We start from the raw sequence: 24229 nt of genomic DNA, 5'->3' as shown, positions 1-24229 counted from the left end.
GGGCAGACTACTGCACTACTTTAATCAGTACAGTAATATAGTGATATTACTGATATGTATAGGAAGCTGCGTTCGTGGCTCAAGTGTGTTTAATACAGGCGGCCCGGGTTCAGTGGTTCCCAACCTTACTTGACTGACGGCACACTTTACTGAACGCCCACTATATCGGAACACAACTATTTGTTTTTAATAATAATAATAATAATAATAATAATAATAATAATAATAATAATAACCAGTGCTTTTCTTCTTAAGAAAAGGTAGTGGAACTCTGTGTAGAATATTTCATAGCGAACTGGGACTGATTACTGTTCACTGCACGGAAATTTTGCCTTTTTAAGTTCCTTTTCGTCCAACTCAGACTTTAATAATAATAATAATAATAATAATAATAATAATAATAATAATAATAATAATAATAATAATAATAATAATTATTATTATTATTATTATTATTATTATTATTATTATTATTATTATTACAACTACGCCTACTGCTATTAGTCTACTATTGCTGTTGGAATTACTATTGTTATTATGGTTGATATTCTCATTACCATTGTCATGTTATTGTAACACTGTCACTGTCATATTTATGATTTTCAATGTCTCAGTCTTTTTACTTCCGTTGTGGTCATTCTTGTCACTGTCGTTGTCATTCTTATACTATCACTTTGTTGCTATTCCTGTCACTATTACTCTGTTGCCATTCCTGTCACTGTCACTCTGTTGCCATTCCTGTTACTACCACTCTGTTGCCGTTCCTATCACTATCACTGTTACCATTCCTGTCACTCACTCTGTTGCCATTCCCATCACTGTCACTGTTACCATTCCTGTCACTGTCACTCTGTTGCCATTCCTGTCACTGTCACTCTGTTGCCATTCCTGTCACTGTCACTCTGTTGCCATTCCTGTCACTGTCACTCTGTTGCCATTCCTGTCACTGCCAGTCTGTTGCCATTCCTGTCACTGTCACTCTGTTGCCATTCCTGTCACTGCCAGTCTCTTGCCATTCCTGTCACTGTCACTCTGTTGCCATTCCTGTCACTGTCACTTTGTTGCCATTCCTGTCACTATCACTCTGTTACCATTCCTGTCACTGTCATTCTGTTGCCATTCTTGTCACTATCACTCTGTTGCCATTCCTGTCACTGTCACTCTGTTGCCATTCCTGTCACTATCACTCTGTTGCCATTCCTGTCACTGTCACTCTGTTGCCATTCCCGTCACTGTCAATCTGTTGCCATTCCTGTCACTGCCACTCTGTTGCCATTCCTGTCACTGTCACTCTGTTGCCATTCCTGTCACTGTCACTCTGTTGCCATTCCTGTCACTATCACTCTTTTGCCATTCCTGTCACTGTCAATCTGTTGCCATTCCTGTCACTGCCACACTGTTGCCATTCCTGTCACTGTCACTCTGTTGCTATTCCTGTCACTGTCACTTTGTTGCCATTCCTGTCACTGTCACTTTGTTGCCATTCCTGTCACTATCACTCTGTTACCATTCCTGTCACTGTCACTCTGTTGCCATTCCTGTCGCTATCACTTTGTTGCCATTCCTGTCACTGCCACTATGTTGCCATTCCTGTCACTATCACTCTGTTGCCATTCCTGTCACTGTCACTCTGTTGCCATTCCTGTCACTGTAAATCTGTTGCCATTCCTGTCACTGCCACTCTGTTGCCATTCCTGTCACTGTCACTCTGTTGCCATTCCTGTCACTGTCACTCTGTTGCCATTCCTGTCACTATCACTCTTTTGCCATTCCTGTCACTGTCAATCTGTTGCCATTCCTGTCACTGCCACTCTGTTGCTATTCCTGTCACTGTCACTCTGTTGCCATTCCTGTCACTGTCACTCTGTTGCCATTCCTGTCACTGTCACTCTGTTGCCATTCCTGTCACTGTCACTTTGTTGCCATTCCTGTCACTATCACTCTGTTACCATTCCTGTCACTGTCACTCTGTTGCCATTCCTGTCGCTATCACTTTGTTGCCATTCCTGTCACTGCCACTCTGTTGCCATTCCTGTCACTATCACTCTGTTGCCATTCCTGTCACTATCACTCTGTTGCCATTCCTGTCACTATCACTCTGTTGCCATTCCTGTCACTATCACTCTGTTACCATTCCTGTCACTATCACTCTGTTGTCATTCCTGTCGCTATCACTTTGTTGCCATTCCTGTCGCTATCACTCTGTTGCCATTCCTGTCACTGCCACTCTGTTGCCATTCCTGTCACTGTTACTCTGTTGCCATTCCTGTCACTGTCACTCTGTTGCCATTCCTGTCACTGCCACTCTGTTGCCATTCCTGTCACTGTCACTTTGTTGCCATTCCTGTCATTCACTCTGTTACCATTCCTGTCACTATCACTCTGTTGCCATTCCTGTCACTATCACTCTGTTGCCATTCCTGTCACTGTCACTCTGTTGCCATTCCTGTCACTGTCCCTCTGTTGCCATTCCTGTCACTGTCACTCTGTTGCCATTCCTGTCACTGTCAATCTGTTGCCATTCCTGTCACTGTCACTCTGTTGCCATTCCTGTCACTGTCACTCTGTTGCCATTCCTGTCACTGTCACTCTGTTGCCATTCCTGTCACTGTCACTGTTGCCATTCCTGTCACTATCACTTTTGCTATTCCTGTCACTGTCAATCTGTTACCATTCCTGTCACTGTCAATCTGTTGCCATTCCTGTCACTGCCAATCTGTTGCCATTCCTGTCACTGCCACTCTGTTGCCATTCCTGTCACTGTCGCTATGTTGCCATTCCTGTCACTGTCACTCTGTTGGCATTCCTGTCACTGTCACTCTGTTGCCATTCCTGTCACTATCACTCTGTTGCCATTCCTGTCACTGTCACTCTGGTGCCATTCCTGTCACTATCACTCTGTTCTCATTGTTGTCACTATCACTTTGTTGTAATTTTTGTCACTGTCACTGTAGTCATTCTTGTCACTGTAGTCATCGTCACTGTTGTCATTATTGTCACTGGTCACTGTAGTCATTCTAGTCACTGTCACTGTTGTCATTCTTGTCACTGTAGTCATTGTCACCGTTGTCGTTCTTGTCACTGTCATTATAGTCATTCTTGTCACTGTAACTGTTACTGTTGTCATTCTTGACACTGTCCTCACTTTCATCGCCATTGTCATCACTGTTATTGTCGTCATTATTATTCATTTATTAGAAATCTGTGCTACAACGGAGTAGAAGCTCCAATTACAGTGCTTAAATGTAGCATATGATACACAAAATAAATTTGAAAATAGTAAGAAATAGGGAAAGGAAAAAAAGGATAAAGAAATGGGAGAAGAGTGATGGAAAGAGAGGGTGAAGAAGAGTCAGAGAAGAACCACTAGAAATGTAATATGTAACAAAAAAAAAATATAAATAAAATTCCAAATTTAATTACAACATATCGAAGTTATGTACAAAAGGAATTAAGTTAATAATTTGAAATCTGTCATATTAGAAGCTTTCAATATCATCATCTTACAGTGCGTAATGGAAAAGCAGAATTTAAATCTCAAATTTTACATACCTATGTCATTATCAGTGCCTGGATTTTGATGCAACTTAGACACTGCTCTCTTGTACATAATTCATACCCCTTTGATTACAAAAATGTCTGTTTAGTAGGTCGTTTTTTGTCATTTTATACTATTTTTAATTTTTAGGTTTTTTACCTTAAGTTCACATTATTTAGTCACTTTCATGCATTTACATCGAGTTTATTAAAATATTTGAGTATTATTGGAACTATGACTAAGCATAAATACTCAAACATCAGAAATTTCACTCGATTATCGAATCGAGAAATAAAACTAACACCATATATCTGACCTGTATTCTTGGAAAATCTGCCTTCCTATAATAACTAATTGAAGAGATGGATTCCACACTGGCCTGAGTTTAAATGACAAGTTATGACAAAAATGACGAAACTGATAAAATATATATTTGAGCTCTTAGATTCCTTTGAAAAAACATATGCAGACACTAAGTCAAGACTTAGGAGAGTCTGTTAAATAAAGTTGAACAGTTATATATGTTTGAAAAGGATAAATGAAATCTTAGGAGAAGGACTTACGATATTTTGTAATCCACTTCTTCAATTTGATAGGGTTTCTTGGTGTGGAAGGGGTAGCTAGCTACTGTCACTGAACAGATTTATCATGGTTGCAAGGGGAACCTACTAGAGTAGGCTACAATGGTACAATTGTAATTCATATTCTAGTTTGGTTGTAGGTGCTTCTGTTCGAATATTAGCTCTCATTTCGAATGAGCTTAGAATTCCAAAGAAAGGTACTCATTTGAGACAAATTGTTTCTGAATTCGGCGAGGATATTCTTTTCTGAAAAATAACCTATGAGAAGTGAAAGTGGCAGAGGAAAAAAATTACCGTTCAACAATATTTCGGCCGCAAGAAACATTTAGATGGTATCCAGAATACCAGTGGGGGGGGGGGGAAACCAACTTCCCAACTATTACTCTCACTAAACGCATCCAAGAGATGTAAAGTCACATCCTTAGAAAGCAGGTTTAAATTAAGACAGTTTCTGGAAGGCATACCGGCCATTTTATTCGGGACAAGTCTACACTGAAAAAAAAGCCATATAATTAAATTCTTATTTTTCTTTTCAGATATTTTCAACTTACTCGTAAGGATTGTATAATCTAATAATGATCGCATGCAGATATTCAGTTATTTTGTATGAATTGCAAATGTATATTCTTTCACATCACTATACAGGGACTTCAATTTTTATTGTACCCCTCTATTAGTAAACTTTCAATCGTCCTCCACACAGAACCAAGGCCGCGTATGCAGTCAAAGTTGCCTTACGGTTATAGTAAACAGTACTGAGTTAGTGAGTATACTACATTCCAGAAATATGTTCGCGTTTTCCAGTGACGAAAGAGCTTTCAATATTGAATAATATTTTCGCACAGGTACTGTCGTCAGTTTTTCTACGTCGCATCTCGGTTTACCCCACCCGCTTTTGCTCACCCTTCTGTAAAGTTTAGTGGCTGGGCTGTCGTAGCTTTTTTCTGAAATCATTAATTTCTGGTAGGAATTGGACGTCTCCGTAACATAATACAACTGTTTAAAATAACTTAAATGAAAGGGCTTTGTTAAGTAATTAACTGTCATGTCATTTCTCCTCTTTCTACGACCGTGCGACAAAACTACTTGAACGGACAGTAGATAGCATGTCTGAGTAATTTTATCTTTTCGGATACGGCAGAAGTAAAGATTAAATTTACAGTACAGTACGTAAGGTATTCTTTTATAGAGTAGGTACAGAATTATTCCAACATGAGTTACTAGTACGAAGGACGAAACTGGTAATTGGAATTAGGTACAATAGTCTATAGTGCGATAATATGCACAAAAGAACTGAAGCCTGTATCAAAATGAACGGCCTCCATTTTCAAAAATGTGTCTAAATATATCTATATTATGATTATTTTTCAGTTTAACTTCAGTTTCTAAATTGTACGCTAATGTGTTATAGACAGTATAATATACACTGCATAATAAATACGTCCGAATGGATAACTCAGTTCGTGAGTAAAAATACTTACTGTTAATACAGTACTGTATTTTGATTAAACAAAAACCTAATAAAAATTATCAAACTGAAAATCGCGATATTTCCTAGTTTACCTAAATGGATGAAATACCTACTTTTCTTCCCTCGTATACCTAGTAAAGTGATTTGTTTGTATTTTACGCCAGTATCATCGAACTCCGGTAGTGGAAGAGAATAGCAAACTATGTTTCCGGTTTTGAACCGTTAACCCAAAAGTATAGCCAGGTTAATATTAAAAATGTCAGTAAGAATAGAACGATGTCTCTGTATATTAGGGATTACGTGAACAACGTACATTTTTTACTATTAACATAAGTAAATGTATTAAAGATTTTTGGGTATTTTTCTTATTTTCAGCTCATTTCATTGGTTTTTTCCTGTCAACTTATAGGTAATTTTAAAAATATTTTTAGTCATCAAGGTCCGGGCTATGGATATATATACTAAACATAATCTCAGCGGAGGTGAATTTCGATAACATAATGCGTTTGGAGTCATAAAATGTAACAGTTAAAGATCTTAAATTAGATTTTTTCCATTAAATGTAATTTGGCATAAAAAATCAGTGTTGTCCACTAAATTGCAGATAAATTTTTGAAGCAACTGTTGTCCAAAAATAATTTCTCTGATTTTTAATCTTCAGATATTTTGTATGAAAATTTATATCGTAAAGCTGATAGTTAATGCTCTTTAAAATGTAGGGATCTTGGAAACCGCTTTTGAATATTTAAATTTGATTTGTATAAATTTTAAATCAGGAGACAAATGTGGAAGAATATTCCAATTTAGTGCTCAATAATCAAATTCAATGTTATTCTTTCTTAAACGAATTTGTATTTCAAGTTTTTTCCATGATCATAGTCGACTTTCATTTAATTCAGTTGGACGGTAACTACATTACTATTTTGTGGAATGTTTGGAAGAAGTTGATTTATGAACCAATTCTTAAAAACGGCTATGTCCATTTTCTCACGGTAGTTCTTTGTTAGTCCCGAAAATACAAAGTATATGATTTGAGTATGTCTCTTGACCAGAATATTGTACGAAATGGAAATATAAAAATTGGAAATCTATCCTTCGAAGGAGTGGTAAAATTAAAATATCTTGGAGCAACAGTAACACACATAAATGACACAAGGGAGGAAATTAAACTCACGCTTGGGTTGTACGACTGTTACCTTATTATTACATGATATCATTCCCGTTGTACATAGCCTATTTCATTTGAACACTGCCAGCTATCGGCTGATGGAATAACGAAATCTATATTGCCATCACTGTAGTCAGCTGTAGGAATGCATTAGTAAATGACGTCAGAGTCTATATAGAAGAAAAATTTCAGTTTATATTTCGTATAATTCGGGTGTAAACGTTTCGCGTCAAAAGATAAAAGCAGTAGGCTTATTCATGAAGCGAGCTCAACCACTCTCATATTATTGAGCAATGACAGTAAAAATAATTACCTAACATGCATTTAATAACTACAATTCCTGCCTTTTTTTTATAAACTACTTATTACGAAACTAAATGAATGTATCATTAGTTCATTACAGTAGACAGTTTCACGCACCATGTATTGTGGGTCCCTATCACCACGGCATGGCGCGTCCTCAGGTTGCGGATAGAGGAGACGGCCTCCAGATATGGAGGGTAGCTGCGAATATATGGAATAAGCAGTCGTGGACAGCCGATAAGGGGTGGTCCTCCAGCTTGGGGGATGGGCGAAAGGCTAACAACCCATCACCGTAAAAAAAAACAGCTTGTTACGAAACCTAACAGTAAGCCTCGGAATGGGACTGATTCTCCGGCACGACCACAGCAAAGGAAAAAGGTTACAAGATTTGGTACATGGAACGTAACTAGTCTTTATAGAACAGGAGGGGTAACATTAGTAGCAAAAGAACTCGCTAGATATAGAATATACTTCGTGGGAGTACAAGAGGTTAGGTTAGATGGGAATGGCATATCATAAATAGGAGATTACTTATTGTATTATGGGGAAGGAAATGATAATCACCAATTAGGAACAGGATTCTTTGTACATACAAAAGAATAAAATCAGCAGTAAAAAAGGTCGAATTTATCAGTGACAGGCTATCGTATTTAGTACTTAAGGGTAGATGGTGCAATATTGTAGTAATAAATGCTCACGCTCCTACAGAAGAGAAAGACGACCATATAAAGGATAGCTTCTATGAGGAATTGGAAAACACTTTTGGTCAGTTACCTAGATATCATATGAAAGTTTTATTGGGAGATTTCAATGCTAAAGTAGGACGGGAGGATATTTTTAAACCAACAATAGGAAAAGAGAGCCTAGACATAAGTAGTAATGACAATGGAGTAAGGTTAGTCAACTTTGCCACATCAAAAAATTTGATTGTCAAGAGTACAACATTCCCCCATAAGGATATACATAAATATACGTGGACTTCTCCAGACGGAATGACACATAACAAGATAAACCACATCTTGATAGATAAAAGAAGGCACACTAGTATTGTAGACATTGGAACTTTCAGGGGGGCAGACTGTAATTCTGATCATTATTTGGTAATTGGGGAATTAAGAGAAAGACTATCAGTAGCTAAGCGAGTAGAGCAACAAGCTAATATTAATAGATTCAATATTCTGAAATTAAAGGACGAGGAAACTAAGCAACGTTATCAGGTTGAAATTTCAAATAGGTTTGCTGCTTTAGCAACTGCTGAAGAAGCTGAGGAAGAGTTAGATGTTAATAGCGTGTGGGACAATATCCGAGATAATATCAAAATTGCAGCTGAGCAGAGCATAGGTATCATGAAACTAAGAAAAATAAACCGTGGTTTGATGAAGATTGTTCCATTGTAGTAGATAGAAGGAAACAGGCAAAATTGAAATTCTTACAGGATCCAATCGTGGAGAATAGAGATAATTATTTCAATGAAAGACGGGAAGAAAGTCGTACACTTAGGAATAAAAAGAGAGATTACTTGAAGGAAAAACTGAAAGAGATAGAAACAAATAGTAAGATTAAAAACATTCGAGATTTATATAAGGGTATAAAGGAATTTAAAAACGGATATCAGGCAAGGGTAAACGTAATCAAGGATGAGAATGGTGACTTGCTTGCAGACTCTCGTTCAATCCTGAACAGATGGAAAAACTATTTTGGGCAACTACTAAATGTACATAGGCCAAATAGAAATGATCGGGACGAAATGCAAATACAAACTGGTGAGTCATTTATATCGGAACCCACACTTTCTGAAGTCGAAATTGCGATAGAAAATCTGAAAAAGTACAAGTCTCCAGGTATTGATCAAATTCCAGCAGAATTAATACAAGAGGGTGGAAGCGCATTATCTAGCGAAATTTATAAACTTGTACTTGCAATTTGGGAAATGGAAATTGTACCAGAACAATGGAAGGAGTCCATAATCGTACCTATTTTTAAGAAGGGGGACAAGACTAACTGTAGTAACTTTCGAGGAATATAACTTTTGTTGACGTCGTACAATATTTTTTCGAATATCCTTTTGAGAAGATTAACTCCATATGCAGATGAAATTATTGGGGATCATCAGTGTGGTTTTAGGCGTAATAGATCGACTATTGATCAGATTTTTTTGTATTTGACATATATTGGAGAAAAAATGGGAGTATAAGGGTACAGTACATCAGTTATTCATAGATTTCAAAAAGGCGTATGACTCGGTTAAGAGAGAAGTTTTATATAATATTCTTATTGAATTTGGTATTCCCAAGAAACTAGTTCGATTAATTAAAAAGTGTCTTAGTGAAACTTACAGCAGAGTCCGCATAGGCCAGTTTCTATCTGTTGCTTTTCCAATTCACTGCGGGCTAAAGCAGGGAGATGCACTATCACCTTTACTTTTTAACTTCGCTCTAGAATATACCATTAGGAAAGTTCAGGATAATAGACAGGGTTTGGAGTTGAATGGGCTACATCAGCTTCTTGTCTATGCGGATGACGTGAATATGCTAGGAGAAAATTCATAAACGATTAGGGAAAACGCGGAAATTCTAGTTGAAGCAAGTAAAGCGATAGGGTTGGAAGTAAATCCCGAAAAGACTAAGTATATGATTATGTCTCGTGACCAGAATATTGTACGAAACGGAACTATAACAATTGGAGATTTATCTTTCGAAGAGATGGAAAAATTCAAATATCTGGGAGCAACAGTAACAAATATAAATGACACTCTGGAGGAAATTCAACGCAAAAATAAATATGGGAAATGCATGTTATTATTCGTTTGAGAAGCTTTTGTCATCTAGTGTTCTGTCAAAAAATCTGAAAGTTAGAATTTATAAAACAGTTATATTACCGGTTGTTAAGTATGGTTGTGACACTTGGACTCTCAATTTGAGAGAGGAACGGAACAGAGATTAAGGGTGTTTGAGAATAAGGTTCTTAGGAAAATATTTGGGGCTAAGAGGGATGAAGTTACAGGAGAATGGAGAAAGTTACACAACGCAGAGCTGCACGCATTGTATTCTTCACCTGACATAATTAGGAACATAAAATCCAGACGTTTGAGATGGGTAGGACATGTAGCACGTATGGGCGAATCCAGAAATGCATATAGAGTGTTAGTTGGGAGGCCGGAGGGAAAAAGACCTTTGGGAAGGCCGAGACGTAGGTGGGAAGATAATATTAAAATGGATTTGAGGGGGGTGGGATATGATGGTAGAAACTGGATTAATCTTGCTCAGGATATGGACCAATGGCAGGCTTACGTGAGGGCGGCAATGAACCTCCGGGTTCCTTAAAAGCCAGTAAGTAAGTAAGACCGTTTCACGCAAGATGAGAATAGGTACAGAGTACGTCCTATATATACCTACGTGGTTAAAGTGTCCTTTTGGCAAGAATGATATTTTACATCACTAATTATTACCGCTCTTCACTCATCACATCAGACATAAGTTATAATCAGGTTTGGGAAATATATGTAGTTATACTATCAGTGCGCTTCGTGCTCCTCTGACTTTGAGTACGTCTCAGAGTTGGGGTGAGTTAACGCAGTGCCTTTCATTCGTTTGAACTCGTGCTTATCATCATATTAAATTAGTCCTCAGCATTCGGGTCGTTGAATGCCACTCCTTCGACTTCGAAACACAACTATCTGCTAAAGAAGAGTTTAAAGACATTATTTGCTGTGTTAAACAAAAATTGCACTATTTTAAAGGCATTTTGTTTTCTGTCTGTAGAAAATACACCTAATATAACATTGACAAAACGTATCAGCCTTTTTATTTCACTGTGTTAATATGATGGTGTATTACTTTTTTTTTACATAATTTTTCATTTCATGTATTGTTGCAGTGAATAACAAACCATATTTTCAAATTTTCAAAGAAGAATGACTACACGTTGCTAGAAAAAACAGCCTTACATCTAAAAAAATTTGGTTCCACTTCAGCAGAAACAATGAGAACATAATTTGAAATATTTTACAAAAACATTATCGATCTCAATATCTGTATCATTATTAATAAATTTCCTCATTTGAATTTGTAACAAATCTTACGTAGAACTAAATATATATAATGTTTATCCATTATTTGTTTTCATCTTGTTTGCTACATTTTCTTCATATTTCGTGTTCCAACTATTCAGTTTCGTCACAATATCTTTGACTACATGTTATTTTCTGTCTGTAGAAAATACACCTAATAGGCCTATAACATTGACAAAACGTATCAGTCTTATTATTTCACTATGTTAATATGATAGCGTACTACGCTTTTTGTTTTACATAATTTTTCATTTCATATAATGTTGCAGTGAATAACAAACCACATTTTCAATTTCTTAAAGGAGAATGATTGCCTGTTGCTAGAAAACACAGCCTCATATCTAGAGAAACTTCGTTCCTCTTCTGCAGAAACAATGGGGGATGTTTGAAATATTTTACATAAGCTTTATTTATCTCAAAATCTTATCATTATTACAAATTTCCTCATTTGAAATTAAGTCACAAATTTCGTCCTCGGCATCTTGCTATTATTCTTCTTCACAGGACATTGAGTGTTGCCTGGTAGAAATAGCAGTATTCGGTCGTAATGTAACCGATCAACTAAAGTTCACTGCTGAACAAAACACACTGAAATCCCCCACCCCAACGCAAATACGTACCTGAAGTCAGAGACACATGAAGCGCAATGTAACGACATACACGTCTTAGCCCTAGTTGTCATAAACCTATAGAAATAATCAGTGTTTTTTTCTGGAGAAATAGGTGTGGAAATCTCTGTAGAATATATTATGTCGAACGGGGAGATTCTTACTGTCCAATGCAGGGGAATTTTGTCATTTTAACCTACTTTTCGTTTAATTTAAGAATTTCAAGGTCTAAACGTAGTTCAAAGAAAAATTATGTTGAAAACTTACTGTAATTATTTATACATTCTCGGTTCCATGATGAAAAAGACAATAAAAAGGTGTCGGAACGCCGTTTCGGTGCTTTATGCCAGAAAAAAATCACTGGAACTAACTATTTGCATCTTGTCAGTCAGTCAGTCTGTCTCTCTCTTTATATCAATATTATAGGCTAATAATAGTTCACTTTTAAAGTATGTCTTTGAAATATGTGCATTGTGTAAAGGTTTAAGAATGTTTTTTCATAAAGTGCAGAGAGCTGAGTAAATACAAAATATGAACTTAAAAGTTGTCTCACATCTTGAAATATTTCTAAATGCTTCAATATATTGCTCTAAAATTGAATGAAATTATTGCACAAACTTCTTATTCATCAACAGATTCAAGTATTAGGCTACTAAATTTATAATAATTTTCTTTTATGTTTTTTATGTACAAATTCCCTTAACAGAAAAATCTTCGTTCTTTCGCTTGCTCTGTTGAAGCCATGTTCGCTACAACTTAAGTTTGTGAAAAATTATTTTCAACAAAGAAAATAGTAAAAACCAAATTTAGATCACGACTGACAGACAAAATCATCGTGATCAACTACGACTAGCAGTAAGTAATTTAATTCCTGGAAACTCTGTCGCAGAGACATTCTGAAGACAGTTAATTTTAGGTTGTGATCATTTATCCTATGTTTTCTTATTCATTTCTTTCTTCGTTACATGTACTAAATATTAGTTTGTAACCTTATACTGTATAAAATATTTCAGTGCTTGACGTAAGGAAAATGAAAATCCGCTAAAGACAGTTGCTTCACTTCCCCTTCGGTTGTCCGCCTTCATCCATAGGTGCTATGCACGTTGCAGGTTACACAGTGGATGGGCGCAAGATCACGTTTTCGCCACGGCTGCGCTATGGCGATCAACGCCGAGCCATCAACGCCACTCGATTAGCTCTACAAGTAAATAAATGGAGCTGGTTTCTTTGCAATGTTCTGCGCAGGCTGCAGCGATCTGCACTGACGTTCATCGCTCTGAATTGACTTGGCTTCAAAGTGACAATGATCGTCGTTCATTTAGAAAACAAACGAATGACGATATCACAAATATGGCTGTAAAAGAATCAAGAATCGTGATTTAGCAATTTCTTACAAATTAATTATGAACTTTAATTAACTTTGTTTCAAATCATCGCGCCCTGTACGATATGAGCCCAAAAAAAAATACAGAGATACCCATAAAAAAGAAATGTTGTAGGAGGAGTTGAAATTATAGGCAACTCAGGTTAATTCTATGTATATTGAAATACATTAGAGAAAGGATAATTAAAATATTGTCTATTTTTAGAGACAGTGTTTATAAAAAAATTGAATTTAGTGTTGTTAGAATAGGAACGTATATATAGACATAGTGTTAAAGGAATAGGCTATCTTCCCTGAAATTCCAAACTTTAATAACGACTATTAATGTAACCAATTAATTGAGATCATTTTAAAATTGTAATGAAATGTGGTTTAGAATTAATTTAAATTGAATAGGCTAGTTTGGACAAAAGCTTTAATACTGTAACCACTATAATTTAGAACGAACGATGTAATTAATTTTGACACGGATAGCTCATTCGGAAAATAATTTAAATATACAGTACGTCTCTATTTGAAGTGACATAAATACAACAATATATCTCACATACCTTTTAGCTATTCCTTATTTACTAGAAAAATAAGCCTTGTACTTGTCTTCGACCTATAATGCTAAATGATTCAGCAGAATTATTGCCTATTGCTTCCAAACTTAATGCTGTATAATTTTCTGATGGCATAGGTCCTAATACTTTCGGTAGCAAATGTTGATCCGAAGCGAAACTCCTCCCCCGAATAGGTCCGCCTTGGGTGCCTTGCATCCAACCTCGCTTATCTACGTTCCACGGAGGCCGGTCGAGAGAGTCAGCAGCTTCGGGAGGCCGCCTGTAGAATGATCTAGAAAACCAGAAACGGGATGATGAGGAAAGGATGATGGGGGAGGAAAGGAAGTGGCGAAGATGAGTGGGGTTCTAATCGTCTGATAAAGTTACCTCATATTCATCCATAGAAGTGAGAGAAAAACCCATAAAAAAACCTCACTAAGGCAACTCGTCCTGACCGAAAATCGAATCCTGGACCGCTGGGTTCGGAGTTAGACTCGCTAACTCCTCAGCCATAACGGTGGACTTCAACCTACTGAAGTCAAATATGAGAGAAAGCGACGTTCCTGGATATGTTGCAAGTAAACTTTGATTTGTAAATAGTCGTTGTTCCTGCACTAACTCCTATGTGCAAAATATAACATTTTTCGGTAGGAAGAAAGAACACATTTGGATTTTGTTTATTTATTCTACACATTTAGAGAATATAACATGAATTCAGATTATATAATTTATAATAATAATCTACACCTGCGTAGCCAGTGTGTCACAATTACAAAAACATACGCTTATATTAATTACTTGCTCCTCTACGTCACATGGGAGGAAATTCATTACATAGGCCACAAAACAAACGGTAATAACTGGAGATAGGAAGTTGGTAACAAAACTGTTAAGTTATGTGAGCTTGGACTATATTTCTACCGAGTGCAAAGTATAGAGCGTCTCTCAGTGTCAGTGAAGTAGAACCACATATATGTACATTCGGGTGGTAACCAAACATGTGCTCCAATCGTCCACAACTTTAGAACAAGAACATAATATAAAAAACAATCATTTGTAATTATAAAGTTAGTAATTCCTAATCTAAATTAATTCATCCATATATATAAAAATAACATACAAAGTATATAATTATGATTTATCCTCATTGTAACAAATAGCAAGGAACATTTTCATTTTATCAACAGTAATCTCACTAGAGGTTTTGATTTTATCGATAAATCTGCGAGTGGAACGCGATCAGATTTATCTAGAGAAAATCAAAACTCGAGTGGGATTTAATTGACTATTACACGATTAGAAGAAAGTAGGCTATATAAAGATTAGAAGTAACAAATTGTACAATAAAATATTAATTGGCTTACGAAAATACAACTGTCTTCAAATGTATTATTGTACCATCTCAACATTACGCTAGATGGCAGTAGTGTTTTATGATGATGTTTTCTTGTTACCGGTATCAGTTGTGCCAACTATGGAATCATCATTGAACTCTGTTGCCTGTTACTAGTCAAGAAGGCTTTGTTGGTTCAGTTTCATTTTCATTAAGACAGTTGCATTCCACTTCAATTATCCGAATCCCAGTAATCAACGTCACTTGATAGATGATTTTCAATAAATCTTAATATTAAACAATCTCTGATACGTGACTATCCATAATATCATATAGCAGAAGCTATAACATAACCTAACTAATATACACAAGTGTTAGAAAAGTTTTATTTAACGACGATGACATAAAAAAATAAACATGAATAATTTTAAAAGGAATAATTATTGAATGTACAATTTTCAAATTTGAATGTGGTTGGTGGTTCAATTGATGTTATAATGGACGTGTGCATAATAGAAGTGGAACTCGTTGATTTAGGCCTACATGGTGTATTCAACTGATTCAGGATTTCCGAATGAATAATTTTAAAAGGAATAATTATTGAATGTACAATTTTAAAATTTGAATGTGGTTGGTGGTTCAGTTGATATTATATTGGACGTGTGCGTAATAGAAGTGGAACTCGTTGATTTAGGCCTACATGGTGTATTCAACTTATTCAGGATTTCCGAATGGTGCTCTTCATTTATTTGTAAATCGGATTTCAGAAGATGCATAGGTATGATCAGTGATTTTGATTAATTCTTGTTCTTGAATGCCCATGCGAGTCATATTTGAAACTGCTGTGCATCGACTGGAGTGGTTTGTAATTATATATAGGCCCTTATATTTTTTTTGACGTCCAGACCAGCGCAGTTTCAAATGTTGGAAAACAAAGAAGCAAATGCTAGGGACGCGATAAAATTAAACAAATGCTAGGGACGCGATAAAATTGTGCCATAAGCAGCCATGATTGGTTGAAATACGTCCTTTCGTACCGTTTTATTGGTCAAAAGTAGTATGACGTAGTAAGAGTGTAATAGTCAAAATAAATATTCTTTTTAAGTTCAGGAAATGAAATATTTGTACTCTGAAATATTGATTCTACGTCACAAGTCGTTACTGGAATAAATCTGAAATATGACACCGTATATCTTACTGTCGTCAGGTGAACAACTAATTTGTGAATCTATTAGTGTATCTCTTATGTGAGACATAATATTAAACCAGTAATTGTTTTGGAGAACATTTTTCGTTTGTATTTTATGGCAGCTAGGAAGTTCGTATCGTAATTCCGCTGTTGAACTTGGACTGTAACGCAACCGAATGCATACCAGGACGAGACGTCAACATTTAACGAAGAATAATCCTGGAGAAAATAATCGTTTTACACACCCCTGTTTGCATAATTATTTAATAACAGATGAGTTTGTTTTCATGCATAGTATTCACATTACGTAAATAATACCAATAATAACATAATAGTTCACTTTATTCAGAACCTAAAATATTAATATAAATTAACAATATTCTTCAAACTATTCACGAATCTACACAGCTCCACAGAATGCCACTATGCGTTGTTTATGTGAACATACTGTGTATCGTCTGTAGCGAGCGGGAGTAGGGCGAGGCGCGGGTGATATCTATAGATTCCTCGCTGTACTTATCTGAAATCTACTACTTTGGTACGAACTTCCTAGCTCTGGTAATAGTACATAGACATAAAGAAACACTATTTCTTCTACCCAGTTGTAATGAGATTGGCAAATTGTGTTACCAAGTACTGAATCCAAATATAACCACCTTCAATATATGGCTATATTTTCTTAATTCATAATTTCAGTGAACTACCTTTCTCCCAAATGTTGTTCTTCATTATCTCTGCACCATGTCACATCCATTTCGTACATGTGGAGGACCGAACGAAAAGATGATTCCACGTATATTTCTGCAGTAACGGCTTGGAATTTCAGTATCGAATCGAACAAACTTTTCACATTACTGTCTCCATGAACACGTTGTTTCTTTCTAACATGTTCATTTACACTATCATACACAAGATCTACAGTTTGCCCCATTTCATCAAATTGAGAGAAACTGTCATCGTCCCTTGTCCATCGCTTGAGCATGTCTTCATCAATTTCTAAATAGGAAATGAATAGAGTTCGGCACAATCTCACTTTTTCACTTACTGGCTTATTTAAAAATATGTCATGGCACTGCTTTTCTTTATATGTTCTTTTGTTGATTCATCCTCCTTAAAATATTTATCTTAGTTACCAGGCACGTAGAAATGTTTTATTTCACTTCATGACTTTAAGTTCCGTAATATATTACATACTTTATTTCTTGCCTCTCTTGTAAGTTCAGCACATTGAAGACTTCGTTCAGTTATTTTTGTGGCCTTTGTGTATTTGTATCTTTGGTAACATTTCCTAGATTCTCTGACATAATTTGAAGCATTTCATTTCCAACCTTTTGAAATTCAACATACTTTTGCCGCACCAGTCTTTTATGTTTATTTAGGCCTATTTCCCTTTTTGAACCTTGTTCCGCAAAATCTGAAAAATTCATTTCCTTCTCCTCTTGATCCTCATGTTCCTCCTCTTGCCCTTTCTCTCTCCCTCTTTCTCAGTTTCCCACACCTCTTCCTTCTTCTTCTCTTCATCTTCCTAATAGCCCTGTGCAGTTCTGTAAATTATATTCTCCAACATTTCTATCCATACTTTGTATAATATCTAGATCATAAGCTTCTGTATCAAATTCACTTCATATTCTGAAACCAACGCAGACACTGGATTCTCCTTTTCTTACACCCGAGCATAATGCCATTTTTAATTTTCTCATATGTGTCAATAACTTCATCTATAGTATCAACAATACCATCGTTTACTATCAAGAGATTAATAGCAAGAGAACCTCGAAATTGATCACAATAATTTCACAAATAGAAGAAAACAAAATCTTCTATGTTACATATAGATAGTCTTGATGATTCATTGTACTGTATGACAGTGGCACATAGGAGATTGTGATTCTTACATTTTAGACGGAAATCTGTATCATTTCACGTAGGAGATTTTGTTATTTGTTGTATAATTATTTCAGTTATTTAATAGAGCAACAACGACGAAATACAACTGTATCATGACTGTAAGTCGGTTGTGCATTCTATACATCTGCACATATTTTCCTTGCGTCATAGAAAATTTATAACTTGTATATGTAGCCTAATACAGTGCGTTCGTAGCTCGGCCGGACCGTTATAACATAACCTAAATAATATAAACAACTGTTAGAAAAGTTTTAATTAGGGATGATGAAATAAACAAGAAAACTTTTAATAAGGATAATGAAATAAAAAATAAACTTGAAAATTTTTAAAAGGAACAATTATTGAAAGTACAATTTTCAAATTTGAATGTCTTAGTGGTCCGGCGGAGCTACGAACGCACTGTATATTTACAATGAAATGGATAGGCCTACTGGAACCCGAAAACCTTAGATTCTTCCACTCTTCCAAAGGTTTCACTTTTATCTTTGGCTGACTCAAGTTGATCTCCATTCCTGATGTAAAATTATGGACAATGCATTCCTATAGTCTTTCATAATTGTGTAACTTTTTATAAATGCAATGTGTATAAAGTTGTTTTGTAAGGCTACAGGCGCTTTAGAGACACCATATAAATCCTAACTGCAATTCTTATTAACTCGTAAAAATTTTTTTGCCGGCGAAACAATTTCTCGGAATTATCCCACAGGCTTATTGCTGTAATACATTACAGATCTATGTGAACAAATGGTGCTCAGTACAGTATGCACACGGGGTCATTAAGCAGTTTTGTGGATTTATCACATTCTTTTTTTCAGTTACTCATTGGTACATGACTTGAAAAGACGGTTGGTTATGGACCTACGAACAAGTAAGTTAGCTTCATTCAAGTGCTGAATAGTCGGTAATACAACAATGGTGGTAATTTTTGGACTGACATTCGTCTTACTACTAATAAAATGTGGTAAAAATAATGGAAAGTAATAGTTATTTAAAACTGTGACTTAATGTAGACAAGACTGCTTCGATTAGCCATGGTACCTCATTACCATGAGGCCAATTTTTCCTACAATTTCATAGTCTAATATTATTTCATTTTTAACTAAATATCTTTTCTTAGTTTTAAAGATTGTAAAGATATAGTCAGGAAATTCATTACGATGCTACAAACGATTACCGTATTTACTCGTACTAGACACCCTTTTCCCTTTATTTTAATACAAAAAATATGTCCTATACATGCCTACGCATATGTAACAAAAATAGTAAGGAAATGGTTTCTAAAGTTTGATAACAGTAGGCCTAAATATAGAAATTAGTTTTAAAATTCCAAATACAGCCACGGTATTTTTATTGGCAGATTACTGTATTTGTCATACACATAACATTCTGAACATTTCCTGCGGCGCCTAAATATCGGGGTGTGTCTGTGTCTGGCTCACAGCCATGGATGTTACGGGAATACGTCCAGCTTAAATCGACGAATCTAGAGGAGATCTTTCGTTTGGCATCAAGATCAGCGTGCTAACACATCGAAGTAGCGAGATATACTACCCGGAAATTTTCGTCCACGAACAAAATGGCGCCCAGTTGCGGCAGGCACCCACACGCTCCTCGCGCTTGCGCGGTTTCAAGTGAAGGTCATACTCGCATCGTAGTCGTGTATTCGCTGGAACGAGATCACATTTATTTCAATCATGTTCTTAGACACGAATTTGTGTTATCGGAATGGATCACCCTGCAAACGTTACACGGCCGTTTCCTGCCTGGTACCCCGTATCGGTCTGATTTTAAAGACGTAGGTATTCACATCAGAAGGGTGTACTATAGTTCACGGATCCGCACGTCAAGGTCAATTTGGAGGGGGCTGATCGACTCGTTTTGCTCTTAAAGTAGAGGTAGTATTGTATGCGTGGGTGTCTAAGAAGCGAGTATATACGTATTTATAAATTTGCATAAATTTCCTTCCTGGAACTCTCTCATTCTGTTTGTAGGATTAATATGCCATAAATCTGCGAAATTGGGACACCGCAGTTATTTCCATTTCAAGTTAAGGCATGATGCAAAGTTAAATCCTTTTAAAAGAATGTAGCAGTTCTCTAAGTTTGAGTACATTCATTTATATAAAATACTACACGATAAACTTGTTAAGATCTATGTACCGAAGAATAGTATTATTAAAAATATTTATTTAGTGTGCATAAATTACTCGTACTTAACAATGCGTTCAAATCCGGTGGAAAATTAACGATAAAACTATCATCACAGATTTCTCTGGAAGGGAAATAATACTTAGGTATGTGCCTGAGACACACCGAATTTCAAGAAGTTTGTGCCTTAGAGACATCATTATAGGCAAAATTTACAGATCAGTTTTTTTACTCAAGTCTTCCTTTCGATATGCACAACTATTTTTTATGTAAAATAGGAAAATAGAAACCACAAAAGCCATATAGAGTTAAAGAAACATAAGAAAGACACGAAATTTTATTAAGTGGTAAGTTTCGCAAAGCATAGAAATGTCTAAAAGTTGGCATACAAAGAAATATATAGATTTATCCTAGTTCTAAATATGACTAAACAAAGTCTGATAGGCCTATGCTGACATTTATCCCTTAAATTTTAGCATGGCATTCGTTCATTCATTCATAGTTTTCTGCCCAAGGGCATCTGATATCTTCCTTGCCCCGAACGTTTCTCCCGTTCACCATTCCTTTCAGTGCATCATTCAGTAGGCATTCTTCTCGTTTCGGGAATAAATAAACTACCAGTTAAAATACCCTATAACCTGAGAAGTGATCTAGAAAGTTGTCAAAGAACTGCGTGCTGTGAATACCGTATGGAGAAGGTTGTGGGAACATGTCAATATGACAGAAATATAGCCTATATAGCCTAGTCCTCTATTTTTGAAACATGAAGGTGAATATCGCCCAGATTAACTTCAGAATGAACAGCATTATCAAAATCTTCAGACCTTGATGCATCCAGTAAAATCTGAAAAAAGTTAAACCCATTAACAGGTTTCTCATTCCTTAACAATATTATTTACATGATTACACAAATTATACTCTTCATGTTTTGAATAATCATAACAACTGTCGTAAAGCAATGATAACTGTCGTAATGGTTGCAGTTGTCATCGTTGTAAATGTTTTCAAACTTCTACTTAGTAGTCGTAGACTTCGTCGTCATTATTGTAGACATCATCGTTGTCAGTCTTTTAAACATTGTCTTCATCGTCAGCCTCACAGTCACTGTTTTCGTCGTTTTCAGGCTTGTAGTCCTGTCTTCGCCGCCATTCTTGTAGTCATTGTTTTCGTCGTCAGCTTTGTAGTCACTGAATTCGTCGTCAGCCTTGTAATCACTGTCTTCGTCGTCAATTTTTTAGTCATTATCTTCGTCATCATTCTTGTCATTGTCTTCATCGTCAGCATTACAGTCATATTCTTCGTCGCCAGTCTTGTTGTGACTGTCCTCGTCGTCAGCCTTGTGGTCATTATCTTCGTCGTCAGCCTTGTGGTCATTACCTTCGTCGTCAACCTTGTGGTCATTGTCTTCGTCGTTAGTCTTGTCATTTTCTTCGTCGTTAGCCTTGTGGTAATTGTCTTTGTTGTTAGCCTTGTATTCACTGTCTTCGTCGTCGTGCTAGCAATCATTGCCTTTGTCATCAGGTTTGTAGTCGCTGGTTTCGTCGTTACTCTTTTTAGTCATTGTCTTCGTCATTAGCCTTGTAGTTTCTGTCTTCGTCGTTAGTCTTATAATCATTGTCTTCATCGTTACTCTTGTAGTTATTGTCTTCGTCGTTAGTCTTGTAGTCACTGTCACAAAATTTATATCACAGATGCAAATGCCTCACACATATCTGAATAAAAGTATTAGTGTGATGAAAGATGGATAGAACAGAGAAAAATTCTCTCCGGCACCGGGACCCGAACGAGGGTTTTCAGCTCTACGTCCTGACGCTTTATCCACTAAGCCACACCGGATTCCAGTTCCGATGCCGGATTGAATCCCCTCAGTTTAAGTTCTACCTCTCACTTTTCCCTTTGGTGACCTACGTGTCACAGATTATGTGACAATGGCATTATGTCCAACACACAATGTACAGAGGTGCATTAAATAGCCATATCATATTATTATTATTATTATTATTATTATTATTATTATTATTATTATTATTATTATTATTATTACTATTATAAAACTCAGGGAATTTGATCGGGCGTCAGAATTGGAATCCGGTGTGACTTAGTGGATAAATCGTCAACAAGTAGAGCTGGAAACCCGGTTCGAGTCCCGATGTCAGAGAGAATTTTTCTCTGTTCTATCCATGCTTCATCATTATGATAATGCAGAATTACTGCAAGGAATTATCATATGTACTTCAGCACATCATAATAATATTAGTGTGATGTTCGGTCTCTGACTCTTCATCTTGTTGCACTCTTTCAAGAGCGCTTTTATGTTTCTCTATGTTTACGTGTTGTGTACAACTATATATTCGTTTGCATGAAATTGGAGTTTTGCAAAGTTTACACATAACAGTATTCTGAGTAATAAATTCCAGATGCTTACAATATCTTGATATATCATTAACCACTTTGGTGGAGAGACTGCCTGTTTGTTTCGGCATATTGAAATACTCTGTAACTGAATCATCCTGTATTGAAGAATTTTATCGTGCTTGTACTAATAACGATGGATTGTTTACTCCGTCTGTAAACACTGAAAGGCCTAGGTAACAGTGCACAGTGTGTCTCGGGAATAGAACTAAATGATGAGCACGGACCGAAGCAAAAACCGCACTGGCATGTTTGTCACGACTTTGCTTATAAGGTAGGTATGACAGATTGAAAAGAACCTGCGCCACAGATCACTTATTGGTACTGCGCAGGACGTGGTGGTGGGGGTCAGTTGTATTCTAAAGCCCCTCTCTGACACAGATCGCCTCGCATCAAGTACGTTTTAAAAATTACCGACTGTACTTTGTGAGTCTGAGTGTTTAGAAATTGCAGGTTTGAGCTGAGTTTTCATTTCCTATTAGTCTACCCCTTATCCACCTACGTATCTGTTTAGTAGTTTCAATTGCCTATTTCCATTGGGCGTGTAGATCTTAACATTCTTTGTAATGATAATTTTCTTGAATTTGTTTAAAATCTCCTTCTAACTCCTTTCCAAAGATAAATTCTGAAAATATATTATCTTCCGTTATACATTTAGTTCTTTCTGATTTGTAATTAAATGTCAATTAAGGTGTAAGGTGTAAACGTAGTGTTGCTGGCAGATAATTGAAAAGCGATGCTAGGGCAATTATTTTTATATTGCGGAATATAAAAAAAATAAAAGAGTTTAATTCGAATTGTATCATTCAATGAACTATACAAGTGAACGGCTTGACACAATTCGCCACACGAACTCCCAGTGAGTGTAGTGTAACCAGAGGCGTACTCAAGGGGAAGGTTACTTGATTTGAACTCCCCATTGAAGTTGTATTTTAACGAGGCATTACTATTTCTATATTTAGACTCCATTGCATAGATAATACTGCATATCTAGTGCCTAAGTTCAAAAATTATATAAATGTGTAGGTAGTTACACAAGTGATTTGCTTACCCTACGGGACTTCACACTATAGGATTCTAATGATGAAATAAACTGACATCAGAGACCATGAGGCTCCGATGACATTATTGAAGTGCACTATATCTGGAAATGATGGCTAAATTCTGAGAGGGGTGTGAATCACGGACTAATTTATCATGATGCAATATGTTGATATTGAAATACGTTTCCAAATCATATATGTTCGCGGACTAATCTCCATCGAAAAAAGAACCAATAGATAGAATTTTGTCAGTTTTGTGTCGAAAACTTCGAAATCAGTGACATTCGTTATTTTTATTTGGAGGACAAATTCCATGTTGTACAGAGAATCATAGACTTCGCCGTCACTATTGCTTTCCTTGTCCTAGTCTTCGTTGTCACTATTGCTCCCTTTGTCCTAGTCTCCGTTGTCACTATTGCTTCCCTTATTCTAATTTTCGTTGTAACTATTGCTTCCTTTTTCCTAGTCTTCGTTGTCACTATTGCTTCCCTTGTCCTAGTCTTCGGCCGTAACTATTGCTTCCCTTGTCC

General features: G+C 36.2%; 2 protein-coding genes across 2 annotated transcripts in view; one reads left to right on the top strand and one right to left on the bottom strand.

Moving 5' to 3' along the window:
* The window catches only part of LOC138706260 (fatty acyl-CoA reductase wat-like), a 235414-nt gene that overhangs the window by 39057 nt on the left and 172128 nt on the right, over window positions 1–24229 (top strand). The window lies entirely within an intron of this gene.
* LOC138706262 (putative fatty acyl-CoA reductase CG5065) overlaps window positions 14333–24229 on the bottom strand; it is a 94224-nt gene continuing 84327 nt past the window's right edge. Inside the window, exon 9 of the mRNA XM_069835342.1 lies at window positions 14333–21088. Within this exon, the coding sequence (XP_069691443.1) occupies window positions 20995–21088 (94 nt within the window). The 3' untranslated portion in view covers window positions 14333–20994. The remainder of the gene's footprint in view (window positions 21089–24229) is intronic.

This window comes from Periplaneta americana, chromosome 9 (genome assembly GCF_040183065.1).
Source record: "Periplaneta americana isolate PAMFEO1 chromosome 9, P.americana_PAMFEO1_priV1, whole genome shotgun sequence".
NCBI lineage: Eukaryota > Metazoa > Arthropoda > Insecta > Blattodea > Blattidae > Periplaneta > Periplaneta americana.
Note: the sequence above shows the minus strand (reverse complement) of the source record. Positions and strands in the feature narration are given on the sequence as shown.